The following is a 19,578-nucleotide window of genomic DNA, read 5'->3' on the forward strand; positions in this document are numbered from 1 at the left end:
GCTCTGCAAACCGAAGTTTCAAATTCCTTTGCGCAGAGCTTTCTTGTTTCCGTTTTCGTTTGAAAATGATAGGTTGGTCACCTGTCGATATACCGGCTGCGTTCTCGTAAGTTATGTGAACATGTACGATGTGTATAAGTGTGATACTGAGCGGCGCTTTTGACTCACTAACGTGTTGCCACCAGATCACCTGCAGCTGCTAGCTACTGACGAGCGAAACCGTCAACAGTGAAAGAAATTGTGCGAGACCTGAGGCTGTTTTATCGAAAGTTCTTGAATGATTTCTGTGGGCGTATCCATGTATCTGCTAGCGAGTTCAGGGGTTCTTACTCTCGGTAACATAATTATTTCATGACTGTTGCATACCGTCCTCATTTCCCACGGTAAGAAGACCGCGAATAAACACCCGGAAATTTTTTCCTTTGCAGGCATTTTCTCTGGTACAAACATCGATGTGTTGATGTGTCCTTTTATCTTCAAAAATAACCTTTATATCATCAAATTTCTTTTATTGCTCTAGTTCAACAAACGTCCCTGGATGCACTTCCGGTCAGTCCCGGTCCGGAAAGGTGACAGAGGCTTGCCTGGTGTGCTGTGGCGTCTTTCTCGGCCTCTGGCTCTAACCTTCGTATAGTTTCTGGCACGAAATGGCTAAGCCTCTATCGTGCCTTGCGGTCGTGTACATTCATTCTTTTGTAACAGTGCTTTGTAAAGAGTAACTAAGCGTAATAGTCATGATACAACTAGTTTGTCAAAATAAATAGTTGCATCATAATCGAGTAACAGTCCTGCAGTTGCTGTTCGAGGTCCCTTTATCTATAATTATTTGTAAATGCTGAACTCAAGTGAAATCACACTATAATTTATAAATTAATAACCTTAAACTTAATCAAATCCATTATTGCCACATTCGTTGGGCGGCTCTCCAGTTACGTGTCTTCCCCCGCTTCAAGTGTTCCTTGCCTTCCACCACGCAGGTCCTCGATCCGTTCAGAGTGTTCCATGTCTTCCAGGGCAAGTCGATGCTCTTTATCCATGGATTCACCCATGTATAAACAAGTCACACATATTTCACATTTATTTAACATATTTGGTACATATTTGCACACATACTTCATCAGTATCTCTACCTCTCAAGTATTGTTTTCACTCATTTCAATGTTTATGACGTCATATCACATGAAATTCGTGTCATAGTACGTTCATTGGTATATGTCAATAATGTCTGCAAAATGTGCTCCAAGTAAAGAAGTAATAAATTAAACGGAGATGCGTGATGTAGCAGTTTTATGCACTAAAAGCGAAAACGTAGTAGGCGATAAACTTTTTTCCTTTCATCATTTAGTGGGGAGTGTCGTTAAGTTTGGTGCAAGTCGCTAAGTGCTCTCGTTTCCAAATACTGGATGAAAATCATCTGGCTAACTGCGTGTCATGAGGCACGCTTCTCTTTTCAGCCCACTCCCAACCCTTTGAAACATATGTAGTACTTACACACATAGTGGTTCTTTCCTGACAGTGCATGGTATGTGTATTAACTTTGGTTGAGATCGATCCAGTGGTTTAGGAGGAGAGATGGAACGAACATAATAGATACATACATACATACTTACATACATACATGAATCCACTTTTATAATATGTATGGGCGACTGGGACTGGCTATGGACATCTGAGGGTTAAATTATATAACTCTGAAATTTATAACAATATAAATATGAGCATCATGAATAAAGACAGCTGAGTGGATTATGTTACGTGCATGTTATTAATAAATACAGTGTAACTCCATTGAGATCCAACTGATAAATTAATTTAAAGAAATACTGTAATTGATCTTCATATATACTTTGCCATGGTCACAATACGCCAGGCCTCTGAAATAATAAACTAGTAGTGTCCATCGTCCATGGGAAAGATGTGCTTGATTTGGGCCTAAGGGGATTCATAGCCCCAGACACAAAATGTCTATTTATGCACCTATTTTTTTCAATATCTGTAGTTGTTGTGCTCATTATGTGCTAACTAATGTTTGTCGTATGCATCCTCTTGCCACAACCCTGTCCCAATCGTAGTTTTAGTCTGAGTGGCACATGTACATCTCCTCCAGACGTGTGCTGCCTCTTGTATTATGGAGAATTGACTACAGATGTACGATTGAGTTATGTGTGTGAGCTGCAGATGACCCCTGAAAATGATATTCTGCACATGTGCTTTGACCATTTTGTGTACAGTGTGAGTGATGAATGTTAATGTGTCACAGTGGGCCAGAATTTCAGGTTATTTCCCCTTGGTTTTTCATTTCTTTGCTTTTTCCTCATTGCATACATTAATCAACATTCTTCTCCAGATGTGACTTTCAGGTCACCTACAGAAGAATCAAAAGTTTTTAATAATTACTAACATAAATTTTTATTATGAAATACAAGTAACAAACTTAAAATTTAAGATACATTAATATTGTTTCTTTATTTATATGAAAGACTATGGCAATTGCAATCAGAAAATTATTATTGATAGAAAATTTTAATACTCTTAACCTACAATCAGTCAAATTCTGTATAACAATAACATTAAAACATTACTTAACTATAATTTACCCTCTTTATCTTTCTCTAACAACAACCAGGTAATACAAACTATGTAATAATTGTTTTGAGAGATAGAGATTTTCAACATATGCAAATAAATAAAAAGTAACAGTTGTAACAGCTGTCACTATTAAAATTCAGAAACATCTCAGGTTTTTCAATAGTTTATATGAGATCACGTAAATGCTGAGTATTTAATAAACTTTAAGCTAAAACATAGATATCAGATTTACAATTAAATTTTATAAAAATATATCTTTACCAGTTAATGTTATTTCTTACACAATGCTTTGTTATTATATAGATATATACAACTGTAGAAAATATTAACTTTAAAATAAGATAACTTTAACACCTTAACTATACAACTTTTCATTTGAATATTTCTGCAGTTTCAGAATCTTATTTGCCACATAGTAACAAACATTAATTATGGACACAATCTAATAATAAGGATCACAAAATATGGCTTTAGTTTGTTGATGTCGTAATAACATCTAAATTAGATAGAGTGAAAGTTTTGTTTCAGAGAGATATACAAGTGTGCATCCCTGCATTTTACTTTCTGCAGAAGTTAGAGTAGTTATCTCACGTCCTATACTACTAATAAGGAAGCTGATGCATCGAGTAAACTGGAACAAAAAACTTGGGGCAAGATATTACCAAAACCTAAGGATTTATGAAATCACTCTACATTATTCCAAGATATTCAGAGTCACACGAAGTTTGTAAGGAATTCTCTCACATCAATGAAAATTAAATCTTTCTTGTGGTATTTAGTATGGTCAATGTGATTACCATCATCGATGATCTCTAGAAAAATAATAGTGTGTACTCCACAAAAGCACGTATATAGTCTTGTAGAGATTTCTGTATTTCTACTGCATCTATCTAAATAACATTCACTGCCATGAAAATAATAAAAAAAAACTTTATGATTGTTATGCACATGCTGCCATGAATGAACACTACTTTTTGTTCATGGCTGAATAGTCCTGATTCACTTTGCCACCTCACTTGGCGTAAAGGTCAAATAGAGGGGCTGTGGAGGGTGTTACGTCTAGAGGTTGTAGAGGGGAAGTAGTAAATAAAATGTTGATAAGGAACCCATGTTTGGAAATTTACCCTATGGGTACAAAATAAGTTTCAAGATGGGAACACTTATAAATCTCTATCTTCATGATGCTCATACCACCTCCGGCGGTAGGTATTCGCAGTTGCTGGTAAGATGTGTCACAACTGCATTAGTAGTTAAATGGTGGTCGTAACAAGGAGAACACCCTATATATGTGATGTGTCATGCTTCAGGCATTGTCTTCGGTATGTTTATCTAGGAACAAGGAGTTTTTCTGTACCATAATAGTTTTTTTTTACAGGTTACTGACCTTTGTTAAATTACAATGTGACCCAAAAGTCTGTTAACATTTGAAAATACACTAATTCATGGAATAATGTTGGTAGAAAGGTAAAACTCGAAACATATACCTGAAATGGCACGGTGTTTCATTGAAACCGAAAACAAGTGCAAAAACGGTTAACAGATGGCACTGGACAGCAAATGTCAGTGACGCGTGGTAGGTGCTAAATACACCGATATATAATCGCATCACTCCTAGCCTAGCAGGCCTGGCAGATAAACACCTGCTGAAAGGTACGACTTTTATGTGACATGGCGCTACGCCCCATATTGTGAGAGATCTCTCGCGCACATCGTTTGGTGAGGATGGCGTGCTTCCCACCAGTTCCTTCAAGTTTGGCCACCCAAGTCGCCAGACGTCAATCTGTGTAATTATTGATTGCCTGAACTCACAAGTCTACCGCAATCGTCCAACCTCGTTAGCGATGCCGAAAGACTACATCCCCCGGTACTTATTTCCATGCTGTACGGCGCTATGACGACATTGACCCTCGACTACGAGTATTGCTGATGAGTGTGGCTGACAAATTGACCACTCGTTATAAGGAACATCGTCTTTTCTAAAAATCGTTGTGTTAATTTTTGCTTTTGTATCATTTGAAGCGCCATCTGTTGGTCACGTCGTGTACTTCTTTGGTTTCAATAAAACCCCGTGTCACTTCAAGCAAGTGGTCACGGGCAAGGCGAACTCTAGATTGCGGTTTATTGGTAGAATCCTGAAGCGATGCAGTCTACCAACAAACGAAATTGCTTACAGTACGTTAGTTCGTGCAGAGTATTGTTCGTCTGTATGGGACCCTTGCCAGTTGGATCTGATGCAAGAAATTGAGAAGGTCCAAAGAAGAACGGCAAGATTCGTGACTGGTACATTTAGCCATCGCGAGAGTGTTACATATCTCACAGAAAGTTTGAAGTAGGACACACTTGCCGATAGACGACGCGCTAAACGGAAGGGGCTGCTCACTAAATTCCGAAATCCCATCTTCGCCGAGAATGTAGAACATATATTATTACCTCCAACTTTCAAATCGCGCAATGATCACCATTCAAAGATAAGGGAAATTAGAGCTCGTACTGAGGTGTTCAGGCAGTCGTTTTTCCCTCGCGCGATCCATGAGTGGAAAAGGTGGTGCGGCGAGGGGGAGGTGGGGGGGTGCGGAATATGACTTAGGCGTGAATTGTACTCTCCGCCAGACACAGCTTGGTGGCTAGCGGAGTATATATGTAGATGTGGATGTAGATTTTATCTCTCTGACAAAATTATTCCATGAAATATTCATTTTCCAAATATTAACGGACTTTTGATTCACCCTGTATAAGATGTCAGTTGCATAACAAGAAATTTAAAACGTTTGCGTCATTGTCAGAACAGCCGACACTTTGTGTAATGTCACATTCGGTAATAAGGCAGTTGATGAGACTAGTTACACCCTCGTTCCGTGGACAGACAGTTCAGTAGAATATAGGTTCACTGTTACTGGGGAAGACAAGATGTGTATACAAGATTTCAAGAGGATAAGTTAGTAAATTCTGATGATCTTCATTGTACATGAATTTACGTCTCGGCGAATTCGCTGCGGACGTCTTTAACAGCCTGCACATCCAGGTGACTCGGAATAATGACGACATGGTTACAAGCCTCAAAGGCACATCCCTGGTGAGAGGCAGGGAAGGTCCACGAGCGGCAGCGTCGCTCACCAGGGCCTCCACATGCTTCCAGGCGGCTGGTGCGTCGCTTCGGGCACCGTCATCAGCAGTCCGGCCACCGGCTTGGCCAAGTCGCTGGCGCTGGGGGTGGAGGACAGCGACGCGGGGGAGGCTGCAGCCGCGGTAGGCGGCGGAGGCGACGCAGTCTCGGGGGCGGCCGCGTTGTGGTCGGAGGGTCGGTGGTCGGCGGTGGGGGCGGCGACGGCGGAGGAGGGCGCTGTGAGCGCGCAGGGAGACACGGGCGGCGAGAAGGCACCGGAACGTGGCGGCGCCGGCACCTGCACGCTCAGGGGGGCGGTGGGGGCGGCGGGGGCGGCGGTGGGCGGCGCGCAACGCGACAGGTGCGACACCAGCCGCGCCGACAGCCGCGCGTCCAGCCCGGGCAGCGACACCAGGAACTGGCACGCCTCCGTCGCGCACTGGCTGAACCCCGCCTGCCGGCAAACGCGACAGCTGTCAAGTCCCGGGCGTCACACATAGGGCCAGAGTCCCAAAAAAGTGATCATAAATATAGAAATAGTTCAGAGTTTCCGCTTAATAGGTCGGCTAGAGTAATTTATTTATTTATTGCCAAATTACAGACCTCTTACCTGAATATAAATAAAATTTTGTTGTTTTTTAAGAAGAATATAAAAAGATGATAGGTTAGAGGAGAGATTTGTTAGTACCATCACCGAATGTGACTGACGATGAATACCTCGGGATAGTTTCTTCGAGCCGTTGACCGCGTCACACACACATACTCACACACACACACACACACACACACACACACACACAGACACACACAAACACGCACGCTTATTTACTGTCACATCTTAGCTTCCTCCTCCTGTTCGTCCTCATTGTCACTATTTTCGCTGTCACTGTGGGTATCGCTGTCCACCCTCTGGAGATTGTTTTGGCTAGAGTAATGCTGGAATTATTGAATCCTGGTCTTAGAAGCGGCCATCAGTTTCTTCTGATGGTTGAATTTCTTAGGATGATTTTTTTTTTAATTGAGCGAAATCAAGCGAAATTTTTGTTGAAAGGATGCTATTATATAAGGTATGTACTTGATTACTGACACTTACTTCATACTTTAATCATTTACTAACCATTAGTACTAGTTAATTAACTTCTTACGGGAACGCAAGCTAAAAGATTTGAAAACGCGAGCGACAGAAATAAGTTTTACATTCCGTCATAAAGTACGTACTATTATCTTCGCGGATCAGCCATGTGTCACGGTCCGCGCGGCTTCCCCCTTCGGTGTATTGTCGGTGTATCGTCCTTTGCGTAAGTTAGTTTAAATTAGCTTAAGTAGTGCGTAAGCTTGGGGACCGATGACCTTAGCAGTTTGGTCCCATAAGACCTTACCATAAATTTCCAATTTCCAATCAGCTGTCAAATCCAGCTACTAGCCGCAACGGCTTTGAGCCATTTTTTGAGCGACCGCCACAGTTGCAACGTGCCGTTCTTTACAATGAGAAAATATAATTGAAAATTTTACTAAAATTCAAATAAAACATATATGCGCCAGCCAGGGTGGCCGAGCTGTTCTAGGCGCTACAGTCTGGAACCGCGCGATCGCTACGGTCGCAGGTTCGAATCCTGCCTCGGACATGGATGTGTGTAATGTCCTTAGGATAGTTAGGATTAAGTAGTTCAAGTTCTAGGGGACTGATGACCTCAAAAGCTGAGTCCCATAGTGCTCAGAGCCATTTGAACAATTTTTGAACATATATGCATACATAATCATACACTTATTATTTGTATAGCATCGCTAATAAGCTATTATAAAATAAAAATATAAATATTCGATATAAGAACGTATATTTTAAACGCATTAAAAATGTGAGAAGTACGCTTTGTAAAATAATTGTAATGTCTTATACTCATAAGCTCTTCCTTCACAAATCTAATTCTGTGAAATTATATTTTATATTATGTATATCTTCTTTGCGGTAACAGTCTCCAAGAAAAGTGGACACTTCGTCGTCTGAAGCTATTGCCCTCTTCACACCTACTGAGAATTATGAGTAATCAGATGCTGAGGTTGATGAAGAGGATACAAATGACGGTGAGAAAGAGGATGATGAGGGGCATGAAGATGAACAGCAAGAAACACAAGAGAAAGAAGATTAGGATGCTGAAGAGGATGAAGAGGATATAAACGTCGGTGAGGAAGATGGTGACGAAAAGCATGAAGATGAAGAACAACAAACACAGGAGAAAGAAGATTAAGAAGACCCATAAAACTTTCAATTTTTGTTACTAGTATATGTTTCTCGTAATAAAGAATTATGTAATAAAGTTTACCACTGAAATTATAGAACAATTTTTGTGCATTTCTTTTTTTTTCCACATTGCTTTCGCGATATTGAACCCAACATTTAGAATTTCTCAATTTCGATATAAAATCGTTATAAGAAGCGTCAGACCCATTTTGCCATACTGGAGCAGGTTTTTGCAATTTTCGCTACGTTTTCTGGATTCTTGTCCATTGTGCGTTGAGCAGCCTTGCAGCCGCTGAAAACTGTGTACAAAGATCTTCCGATTACATTACATTGATACCAGCAAGCCACAAATGCAGGTTCTTTAAAAACATTATATCTTCCGAATTATATGCCGTACAACTTTTTACAGTTACTTTCGGTGGAATACTATCTGCAAAATGTGTTGTGAATAGAGTTAACAGTAAAGAAGTAATAAACTAAAAGACCATGCCTGATGCCGCAGTCTTACTGCATGAACAGCGAAAAAGTAGTAAGCGATAAACGTTTTTATTTTGATAATTTTGTGGGGGGTGTCAGCGAGAAGTGTCAGGAAGATTTGAAATTATGTGTAAAGTTTGTTGAAAGTCGCTAAGCGCTCTCGTTCTCAGATACTCGATGAATACAGTCTGGGTCATCCGACCTGCGAAACTTTTCAGTCCTTAGCAAGCAGTTGCACATGACTGCTAAAAGCGAAAATATTTCATCACTGTACTCCGAAAGGAATTCAGTTGGTACAGAGGAAAGGGGCCTATAATGCTATAGTTCCCTAATGTGAGACACCACGATTGTGTCCATAGTAGGTGCTGATCTCGACGGTGAGTTTCTTAAACAGGTCTCTAGCATGTCCGACGACGACACAGCGAACAGGACGCCATTGTTGAGCCGGACAGAGTACGTGGAGGCTGTTATAATATTTACAGTACTATTGGAGTTTTTGTGACATCGGTGCTAAGTAAATATTTCTGCTAAAAGGTGAGCGAAAACAGTGTGAATATCAATCAAGATGTTTGGTCCAGTATTATCGGTGACCAAGTGATGGAAATTTGGAAATTTGTGGTACGTTCCTACGGGACCAAACTGCTAGCCTTACACATTACTTAATCTAACTTTAACTTAAGCTAACGACAACACACACACCCATGCCGGAGGGAGGACTCGAACCTCAGACGGGGGCAGCCGCGTGAACCGTGGCAACCAAGTATTGGCCTTTCTTCTACACCCTCGTGTGAGAATGGTGTAGACACTCTCTAGATAACATCAGACTTGTTGATAGGGTTGCACTCATACTTTCCTACCTTGACGACATCCGAGCCACCGTATCGCTTCCAATTTAATCCCACACAAAATGTGTTGTGTTGGGTTCAGGTGCGGCAGGCAGGACCATTTCAAGAGTTGTTCTCATGTCTTTGAAGTAAACACTCCAAAAACTAATTCACAGAATCCATATACTGATGGCTCCTTTATGCAAGTACCGATCTATCTGACTGTCACACGTAGTGCATAGGGGCCCGAGGATGGCGTTAATGAGCTGCCGAAACTGATTGTCTAAATGAATAACTTCTCAAAACATACGGTTGTTTGGCGATTTTCCTTGATAAAGATCCAAACCCTTCCATCGAACTGCCACTGGTTATAGCATGATTCATCGCTTGAAATCGCTTGGTTCCCGCCGTCCACAGTCCAGTGTCGTCTCTCCTTACACCATCCCCAAGTGACTTTTAGCACTGCTTACAGAAATATGATATGGGGAGTTGCTCGGCCATTGTACACTATATTTTTTAACTCTCTACACACTGTCATTGAGCTAGCTAAGACAGCTACCAGCACTTTGGAACTCACGAAAGTTTCCTTGCACTGACTTCACGAGCTTTTTTGCAATCACCCTGAGTAATACTTTCGGTCAGTAGATGAAGTCTGCCTGGTCAACAACGGTCGACTTCAGGAGCTTTAGAAGGGTTGAAATAGCTCTGATCAGTTTTTTACTCAGCTGACATCGAGTGACTAGTCCACAGTCGAAGTCACTGACGTTTCCTGACCCAGACAGTCTGCTGTCAACTTCTTCTCTGCTGTCACTTCAATACTCTCCGCCTCTTTTTATACTGGCGGGTGGTCTCACGTGACTCCGCATTACGCAGATGTGTCCGGATGTTATCGATCGGACAGTGTATTTAAAACACTGTGTATTTTATTGTATTGTGTGTTAACCGGGGGCCTAGAAATGACGGATAGGCTCCGTCCCCCCCGCAGACGCAGTGGTCCACAACCCCAAGACGACTACCGCAGTCCACTTCACCCCTCCGCCGCCCCACACCGAACCATTCATTCAGGGTTATTGTGCGGTTCGGCTCCCGGTAGACCCCTCCAGGGAACGTCTCACATCAGACGAGTGTAACCCCTATTTTTGCGTGGTAGAGTAATGGTGGTGTACGTGTACGTGGAGAACTTGTTTGCGCAGCAATCGCCGACATAGTGTAGCTGAGGCGGAATAAGGGGAACCAGCCCGCATTCGCCGAGGCAGATGGAAAACCGCCTAAAAACCACCCATAGACTGGCCTCCTCAGCGGACTTCGACACAAGTCCGCCGGGCGGATTCGTGGTGGGGCCCAGGCGCTTCTTCCCAATACGGAAAGCCGCGCGTTAGACCGCACGGCTCACAGGGCGGGAATTTCATGTACTATTTATTTGTAGTCTATTCACGTAATTGCAAACTAGTAGTCTATTTTAAGTAAAACAATAAAAAAAATCTCTACCAATCGCGCTACTGCGCCATGTTGCCCTTATGGTGATACACAACTTCTTTTCTTTGCTCTGATTTGCTCGTGGCTTCGGGTTGTCCTAAGAAATGCAACAACCTACAGCTGTTCCCAATTAGACAGCACGCCTGTTTGTAACGTTACAGGTGACTGGTCAGCGTTCCGGCCGAAAGGATGTGCCCAGTGGCCGTTTCACGAATGTCTTAATAAGCTCGGCCAACCACCGTGAGCGAACAGCGTGACCGCGTACGCGATCCACCGCTGGTCTTTAACTACGTTTAGCCGCCGTCCGCAGTTTTTAGCGCACGGCTCGTTAGAGGCTACCATCGACAGAGCCTCGGATAACTCGGCGTACTGCACAGTCCAGTGGGCTGCACAGGAAACTGTTTCAGCATGCCAGAGAGCATATACAGGGTGAGTCACCTAACATTACCGCTCGATATATTTCGTAAACCACATCAAATACTGACGAACCGATTCCACAGACCGAACGTGAGGAGAGGGGCTAGTGTAATTGTTTAATAAAAACCATACAAAAATGCACGGAAGTATGTTTTTTAACACAAACCTACGTTTTTTTAAATGGAACCACGTTAGTTTTGTTAGTACATCTGAACATATAAACAAATACGTAATCAGTGCCGTTTGTTGCGTTGTAAAATGTTAATTACATCAGGAGATATCCGACGTTCAGTTGCCTGTTGTAACAAACACGGGCCATGGACGTTTCATAGGACGTGGAGGACGCATAAATTGGCCAGCTCGTTGTCCTGATCTTACACCTCTGGACTTCTTTCTGTGGGGTACGTTAATGGAGAATGTGTACCGTGATGTGCCTACAACCCCAGAGGATATGAAACAACGTATTGTGGCAGCCTGCGGCGACATTACACCAGATGTACTACGGCGTGTACGACATTCATTACGCCAGAGATTGCAATTGTGTGCAGCAAATGATGGCCACCACATTGAACATCTATTGGCCTGACATGTCGGGACACACTCTATTCCACTCCGTAATTGAAAACGGAAACCACGTGTGTACGTGTACCTCACCTCTCACGGTAATGTACATGTGCGTCAGTGAAAGAGACCAAAAAAAAGGTGTTAGCATGTGGACGTAATGTGCTGTTCCAGTCTCTTCTGTACCTAAGGTCCATCACCGTTCCCTTTGGATCCCTACGTAATTCGGTGCTCTCCGATACACACGATCGAACAGCGGAGGAGTGGTACTCAAGCGTAAACTTTAGGTTACAATATCTCCGGATGTAATTAATATTTTACAATGTAATAAACGGCACCGATTACGTATTTGCTTATATGTTCAGATGTACTAACAAAACTAACGTGGTTCCATTTAAAAAAACGTAGGTTTGTGTTAAAAAACATACTTCCGTGCATTTTTGTATGGTTTGTATCAACCAATTACACTAGCCCCTCTCCTCACGTTCGGTCTGTGGAATCGGTTCGTCAGTATCTGATGTGGTTTACGAAATATATCCAGCGGTAATGTTAGGTGACTCACCTTGTATATGTAACCAGGAAGAATCCCTTGCTCTGATTAGATGTCTAGATGCTTACTAGCCGTGTACAGAATGGGAATTGGAACCAAGACGTCTAGACTTGAGCAGGTAGTTCTCCACCATCTGACAGATAACATAAACGGCACACATCAGCCTCGCCTTTGTACTCTATTTCACCGACGCTTGTACGAGAGATGCTAATCTACGTGGGAGAATTAGGTGAGAAAATCTTGCAGTTATTTTTCTTTACCTTGCTTTCCGTACACCCTTCCCATCACAAAGTATCACCGCGTTGCCGTGAGCTCTGTAGCTTCGTGCGGATATTTGCTTCACCGAGCACTGCCTTTCGCTAAATTCTGCACAGTGGCGGCACATACGTAGAAGGGTTGCGAATAAGGTGAAGGCAGACAGAGTTGTGAGGCTTTTGGGATGACAGCCGGGAAGGTTTGTGGTGTCACCGCAAGACACCACACTTGCTAGGTGGTAGCCTTTAAATCGGCCGCGGTCCGTTAGTATACGTCGGACCCGCGTGTCGCCACTGTCAGTGATTGCAGATCGAGCGCCGCCACACGGCAGGTCTAGAGACACTTCCTAGCACTCGCCCCACTTGTACAACCGACTTTGCTAGCGATGGTTCACTGACAAAATACGCTCTCATTTGCCGAGACGATAGTTAGCATAGCCTTCAGCTACGTCATTTGCTACGACCTAGCAAGGCGCCATGTTCAGTTACTATTGATATTGTGAATAATGTACAGTCAAGAGCGACGTTCACCATTAATGGATTAAAGTTAAGTATTCCACCAGCTACGTACGTTTTTCTAAATTCTAATTTCCTTGTCCTGTTCCAGACCTCACACCAGCCTGCGTGAGCTAAAACGCGTGCCTTTCGGCTTCCTCTAGTAACCCGGTGTTGGCTCTCCTGACAACCCACAACAAGGTTAACACTCGATAATCGCAATAAATTAGTTTGTAAGATAAATCTGGAACAGTGCTGTAATTACTCGTATTTTGATTGACAAAAGGAGACAGACAAAGCATAAAAATTCTTGTCAAACAAAACCACAGCAGCAGCTGAAAAATCTTTAAAGATGCACACAGTCTCGACCACAAAAACATTTATTTTGACGGTAACCAGTTTCGGTCAGTTTTTGTCGGTGGTGGTGATCGGAGCGGGTTGACATTAGTGCAGTTACAACGCCCACTCCATTCAGCGCCACCGTCTACTATCACTACTAACGTAATACTACAAAAAATAAAAGCAATAGCGTAATAAAGTTGCTGCGACAATGTTAGATCCTTTATACGGGGTGTCTCAAAAAGAATGACCCGACTTTAACTTGTAATAATATTGAGACAAATGTCACTAGGTTACTGAAACAGCGCTAGATGAAATCGGCATGGTCTAGTGTGAGAAAAAATCCGCTATGTGTCGCTACGAGCGCTGACCTGGAGCGTGCACCCAGTCTCACGCAATATAGCGTCCGCGCGACAGAAGGCGTATTGTGTTATTGAATTTAGTCGTACTCAGTCAGAGATCGCAGTTCAGTGGGCGTTTCATATTCGATTTCGTGCTAAACCACTATTACCAAAGAACATTCGACAGTAGTATAAACAGTTTCAAGAAACAGGGTGCCTGTGTAAAGGCAAAAGTCCTGCCCGGCCATGCGTTCCTGAACAAACAGTGGAACAAATCACATCTTGCAATGCTACAGAACTGGTTATTTCCACAACTTGACTCTGACAATTTCATCTATCAGCAAGATGGAGCACCACCGCACTGGCAGAACAACATGAGCAGTTTCCTCGATGCCAATGTACCTCAATGTTGGATAGGGCATACAGGACTGCGAGACCAGGCTTTACACTCTTGGTCTCCGAGGTCCCCTGACCTAACACCATGTGATGTCTTCCTGTGGGGATATGTTAAACAATGTGTTTACGTTCCTCCCTTACCTCGTGACACTGATGAACTAAAAACCAGAATATCAGTTGCTTCAGTAACAGAAGACACCTTATGCTCAGTTTGGGATGAATTTGGCTATCGGCTAGATATCGTCTGTGCAGCCAATGGAGGACATATTGAACATTTATGATGGATTTTTATAAACTTCTGTTTTTCTGAATAATGTAGTATGCAATTTGTTGGTGTTAAGCCTTTCTTCCTAATAAATAATTGTATTTAAAATCTGGTCATTCTTTTTGGGACACCCTGTATTAATATGCATGGAACACAAACAACATAATATGTATAATGGCAAAATTATGTCTCAACTAATGATACATCATAATTTTGTTTGTTAGTGACATACCAATGCAGATGTGAACATAAAGTAACCCAGTATTTATTAATAAACATTATAATAAAATACTTGTCTCAATGATTACATCATTCTTTAGAACAGGGTCTGAGGATGGTCAAAAACTGACCGCAATCGGCTATCAGCAAAATAAATGTTTTTGCAGTCGAGTCTGTTTGTATTAATTGTTAATGTACTTTTTGAAAGACCGCTGTTCTCCGCAAGAAATCTTCTGAGTAGGTAGTTGAATAATTCTTTATTACTACTAACTGTTGCACAACCTAACGTTGCACCATCAGGTACTTTACGTAGCGAAACCGGTTTTACTAATAGATAATTGTTCAACTGCTGCTGCAGTTTTGTTTAACAAGAATCCATTCTTACAGCTGTGATTGCCCGCGATATAAAGTGTGTTGTTAAGGCATAAAAAACTACGAACTTAAAAGACGCCTTTTCGTAATGCGTCAATTAATTACTGTGAGTACGATAATGAAAGTCATCTTATTTTATAATGTGTTTTCATTAATTCCCCGCACCCCCTCATGTAGTCGCCATACAGTTTTAAACATTTTTCGCAGTAAACAAGCTTTTCTGTTCCTACTCTTGCACTTTCAGTTACCTCAAGTGGCTAAAACTGTCACTAACGTCTGCTTTCAGTTCGTTGTTATTTGCATGGTGCTTACTAGCCAGAAAGTCCTTCAAGTTGGGAAAAAGATGGTAATCACTCGGTGCCTTTGCCTGTTGCGGGCAAGTGGTCTACCATCTGAGCTACCCAAGCACGACTCACGATCCTCCTTGGGTAGCTCAGATGATAGAGCACTTGCCCGCGAAAGGCAAAGCTCCCGAGTTCGAGTCTCGGTCCGGCACGCCTGCCAGTAAGTTTCATATCAGTGCACACTCCGCAGCAGAGTGAAAATCTCATCCTGGGAACTATGAACTGGTTTCTGTACACTACTGTAGCAGTGGTGTTACGGCAGTCTAAGCAAACCAGTCCATAGTTGTTGGCCACTGATGTCATCGTGTATATGAGAGTCAGTTGGTTGTTGATGGTTGCAGACTCAACACCGACGTTACAGTGTATGGATACCAGTTCACAAATGCTGACTACTGATGGCTCCGTGCATACGAGTACATGTCCTCAGCGTCAGTTAATACCTGAAGATGGTGTATTGAATCACGAAACTTGTAGCTATATAATAAATAACATCGAAATTATTCCTTTTTATTATATAAGTGAACGGCCGTAGTCCCTAAAAACCTTGAGTCAGGAGAATAGACATAAAAATCTGATCATCAATGTGAACTTTCACCCTCATTCAACGACTTTCCAAAGATGGTGACAACAGCTGCTGTCGAACAGCCAGCGAGCTTCGCCGTTTCCGGCGCTCTTCGCAGGTGCCGGTCCATACTCAGCAGATCTTTATCCAACTCGCTTATGATGGTGGATTTCCGCATTCACACTAGCTTCTTCAAGTGCGGGTCCACGCCTTGACAAAATTTCTGAATACTAAAAGCATTTTGCACAGGATCTGGCATGTAGGACATCCGCATCTGAGAGGCATGATTAATTAATTTAAAGAGGTTAGCTTCAGTTGTACTAATGATTTGCTTACCACTAACGGTTTCGATATGTTAAAAATCCATTTTCAGATATCAAATTAAAGTATTTGATGCACTGACTGGCCCAACCGCGTCTTGTGCATGACCAAATACACCAGAAGATGGGATTTTAAAATCACGAAACCGGTCGTGGTTTGAACAACAAATATGTGCAGCTGAAGCGGATCTCTTTAAGTAAAACCATTTTCAATGTATGTCGTAGACTGTAACTATTCTTTATTTAATTCAAATGAACATTATTGCATCATGTGTTATATTACAGGCCAGTTTCGGCCCGTGGCCATTTAGAAGTACGCTTGCCTTGGTGAAATGTGTGTCTTATTTAAAAACTATTTAGTGCTATTTGCGGCCCATACTGTCGCTAGCAAAATTGTCTATTCTCCGTTTGTATACATTCATTATCATGTCACTTGCACGTAACGCCACCAAGCAGCATTCAATATCGAGGTGGGCAGTCGTCATATCGCTTTGGCTCATAATTGCGCGGGTACGCCGTCTATTCGCAGAATATCCTCTCGTTCTAAGACCTCCTCCAACTGCGCTATTCGATGAGGTCGCGCATTCTCATCCATAAAAATTAAGTGAGGGCCGAATGGACTCCTGAAAAGAGGTAAATGGGGTAGTAACACAATGTCACGAAAACACTGACCTGTTAGTGCACGACGTTCAAATATTTGGAGATCAGTACGCCCATACAACATTGTTCCTCCCCATTTAATAACACACGGACCACTAAAGCGACTATATTAGCTAATGTTCCTGGATACATCACGTCTTCCCACCTCTCACCTTAGGAGGGAACGTGCAGTCCTACCACAAGAAACCTTTATCAACCTTGTGGCCATCGTGGGAACACGTTGTAGACAATGCATTCTACATCTACATCTTCATACACACTCTGCAAGCCACTGTACGATACTTGGCGGAGGGTACCCTATACTACTGCTTGCCATTTCCCCTCCTGTTCCACTCGCAAATTGCAGGGAAACACGACTGTCTATACGCTTCAGTATGAGCCCTAATTTCTCGTGTTTCATCTTCCTGCTCCTCACACGCGATGTATGTTGGCGACAGTAGAATCGTTCAGCAGTCAGTCTTAAATGCCGGTTTTCCAAACTTTCTCAACAGTGTTTCTCGTAAACAACGTCACCTTCCCTCCACGGATTTCCATTCAAGTTTCCGAATCATCTCCGTAACATTAATGTGCTGCTCGAAACCAGCGACAACAAATTTAGCAGCCCACCTCTGAATTGCTTCGATGTCTTCCTTGAATCCGACCTGGTACGGATCCCAAACACTCAAGCATTACTCAAGAATACGTCGCACCGGTTTCTTTCCTAAAATTCTCCCAATAAACCGAAGTCAAACATTTGCCTTCAAAATCAAATGGCTCTGATCACTATGGGACTTAACATCTATGGTCATTAGTCCCCTAGAACTTAGAACTACTTAAACCTAACTAACCTAAGGACAGCACACAACACCCAGCCATCACGAGGCAGAGAAAATCCCTGACCCCACCGGGAATCGAACCCGGGAACCCGGGCTTGGGAAGCGAGAACGCTACCGCACGACCACGAGATGCGGGCCATTTGCCTTCCCTACCACAATTTTTACGTGCTCGTTCCACCTCATATCGCTCTGCAACGTTAAGCCCAGATACTGAAACGACTTGACTGTGTCAAGCGCGACACTAGTAATACTGTATCTCACCATTACAGGTTTGTTTTCCCTTCACATCCACCATCCGCATTGACTTACATTTTTCCACATTCAAGGTGCAGATAAAGACTCAGATCACAACATAGTAGTGATGAAGAATAGGCTGAAGTTTAAGACATTAGTCAGGAAGAATCAATACGCAAAGAAGTGCGATACGGAAGTACTTAGGAATGACGAGATACGCTTGAAGTTCTCTAAGGCTATAGATACAGCAATAAGGAATATTTCGGAAAGCAGTACAGTAGAAGAGGAATAGACATCCTTAAAAAGGGCGATAACAGAAGTAGGGAAGGAAAACTGCGGGAAGGTAACTGCGAAGAAACCATGGGTAACAGAAGAAATACTTCAATAGATAGATGAAAGGAGGAAGTACAAAAATGTTCTGGGAGACTCAGGAATACAGAAATACAAGACGCTGAGGAGTGAAATAAATAGGAAGCGCAGGGAAGCTAAGACGAAATGGCTGCATGAAAAATGTGCAGAAGTCGAAAAAAAAAAAATGATTGTAGGTAGGACTGACCCAGCACACAGGTAATCCAGAACAACCTTCGGTGACATTAAAATCAAGGGTGATAACATTAAGAGTGCAACGGGAATGCCACTGTTAAATGCAGACGCGAGAGCGGATAGGTGGATAGAATACATTGAAAGTCTCTATAAGGGGGAAGATTTGTCTCATGTCATACAAGAAGAAACAGGAGTCGATTTACAAGAGATATTGGACCCAGTATTAGAATGAGAATTTAAAAGAGCTTTGGAGGACTTAATATCAAAATGGTTCAAATGGCTCTGAGTACTATGGGACTTAACATCTGAGGTCATCCGTCCCCTAGAACGTAGAACCTAACTAACCTAAGGACTTCACACACATCCATGCCCGAGGCAGGATTCGAACCTGCGACATTAGCAGTCGCGCAGTTCCGGACTGAAGCGCCTAGAACTGCTCGGCCACCACGGCCGGCAGGATTTGTTGACCTGGAAAAACCTTCGACAATTTAAAATGGTGCAAGATATCCCAAATTATGAGAAAAATACGGGTAAGCTAAAGGGTGAGACGGGTCATATATGGCATGTACAACATCCAAGGGGGAATAATAAGAGTAGACGACCAAGAACGAAGTGCTTGCATTAAAAATGCTGTAAGGCAAGGATGAAGTCTTCCCCCCCTTACTGTTTAATCTGTGCATCAAGGAAGCTATAAGATAAATAAAAGAAAGGTTCAGGAGTGCAATTAAAATTCAAGATGGAAGGATATCGATGATACGATTCGATGATGACATTGCTATCCTGTGTGAATGTGAAGAAGAATTACATGAGCTGCCGAATGGAATGAACAGTCTAATGAGTACAGAATATGGATTGAGAGTAAATCGAAGAAAGACAAAGAAGTAGTAGAAATGAGAATAACGAGAAACTTAATACCAGGATCGAAGGTCACGAAGTAGATGACATTAAGGAAATCTATTACCTAGGCAGTAAAATGACGAGTGACGGACGGAGTCAAGAGGACATCAAAAGCAGATCATCAATGGCAAAAAAGGCATTCTTGGCCAAGAGATGTCTACTAATATCAAATATCGGCCTTAATATGAGGAAGATATTTCTGAGAATGTACGTCTGCATTGCAGCATTGAATGATAGTGAAACAAGGACTGTGGGAGAACCGGAACAGAAGAGAATCGAAGCATTT

General features: G+C 42.5%; 1 protein-coding gene across 1 annotated transcript in view; it reads right to left on the minus strand.

Annotated features, from left to right (window-relative positions):
• Nucleotides 1-2,518: 2,518 nt before the first annotated feature.
• The window catches only part of LOC126161698 (enhancer of split mgamma protein-like), a 145,901-nt gene continuing 128,841 nt past the window's right edge, over nucleotides 2,519-19,578 (minus strand). The window contains exons 4-5 of the mRNA XM_049917717.1: nucleotides 5,940-6,146; nucleotides 2,519-5,858 (exon numbers count right to left, since the gene is read on the minus strand). Of these exons, the coding sequence (XP_049773674.1) occupies nucleotides 5,700-5,858; nucleotides 5,940-6,146 (366 nt within the window). The 3' untranslated portion in view covers nucleotides 2,519-5,699. The remainder of the gene's footprint in view (nucleotides 5,859-5,939; nucleotides 6,147-19,578) is intronic.

The sequence above is a fragment of the Schistocerca cancellata genome, chromosome 2 (genome assembly GCF_023864275.1).
Source record: "Schistocerca cancellata isolate TAMUIC-IGC-003103 chromosome 2, iqSchCanc2.1, whole genome shotgun sequence".
NCBI classification, from domain to species: Eukaryota; Metazoa; Arthropoda; class Insecta; order Orthoptera; family Acrididae; genus Schistocerca; species Schistocerca cancellata.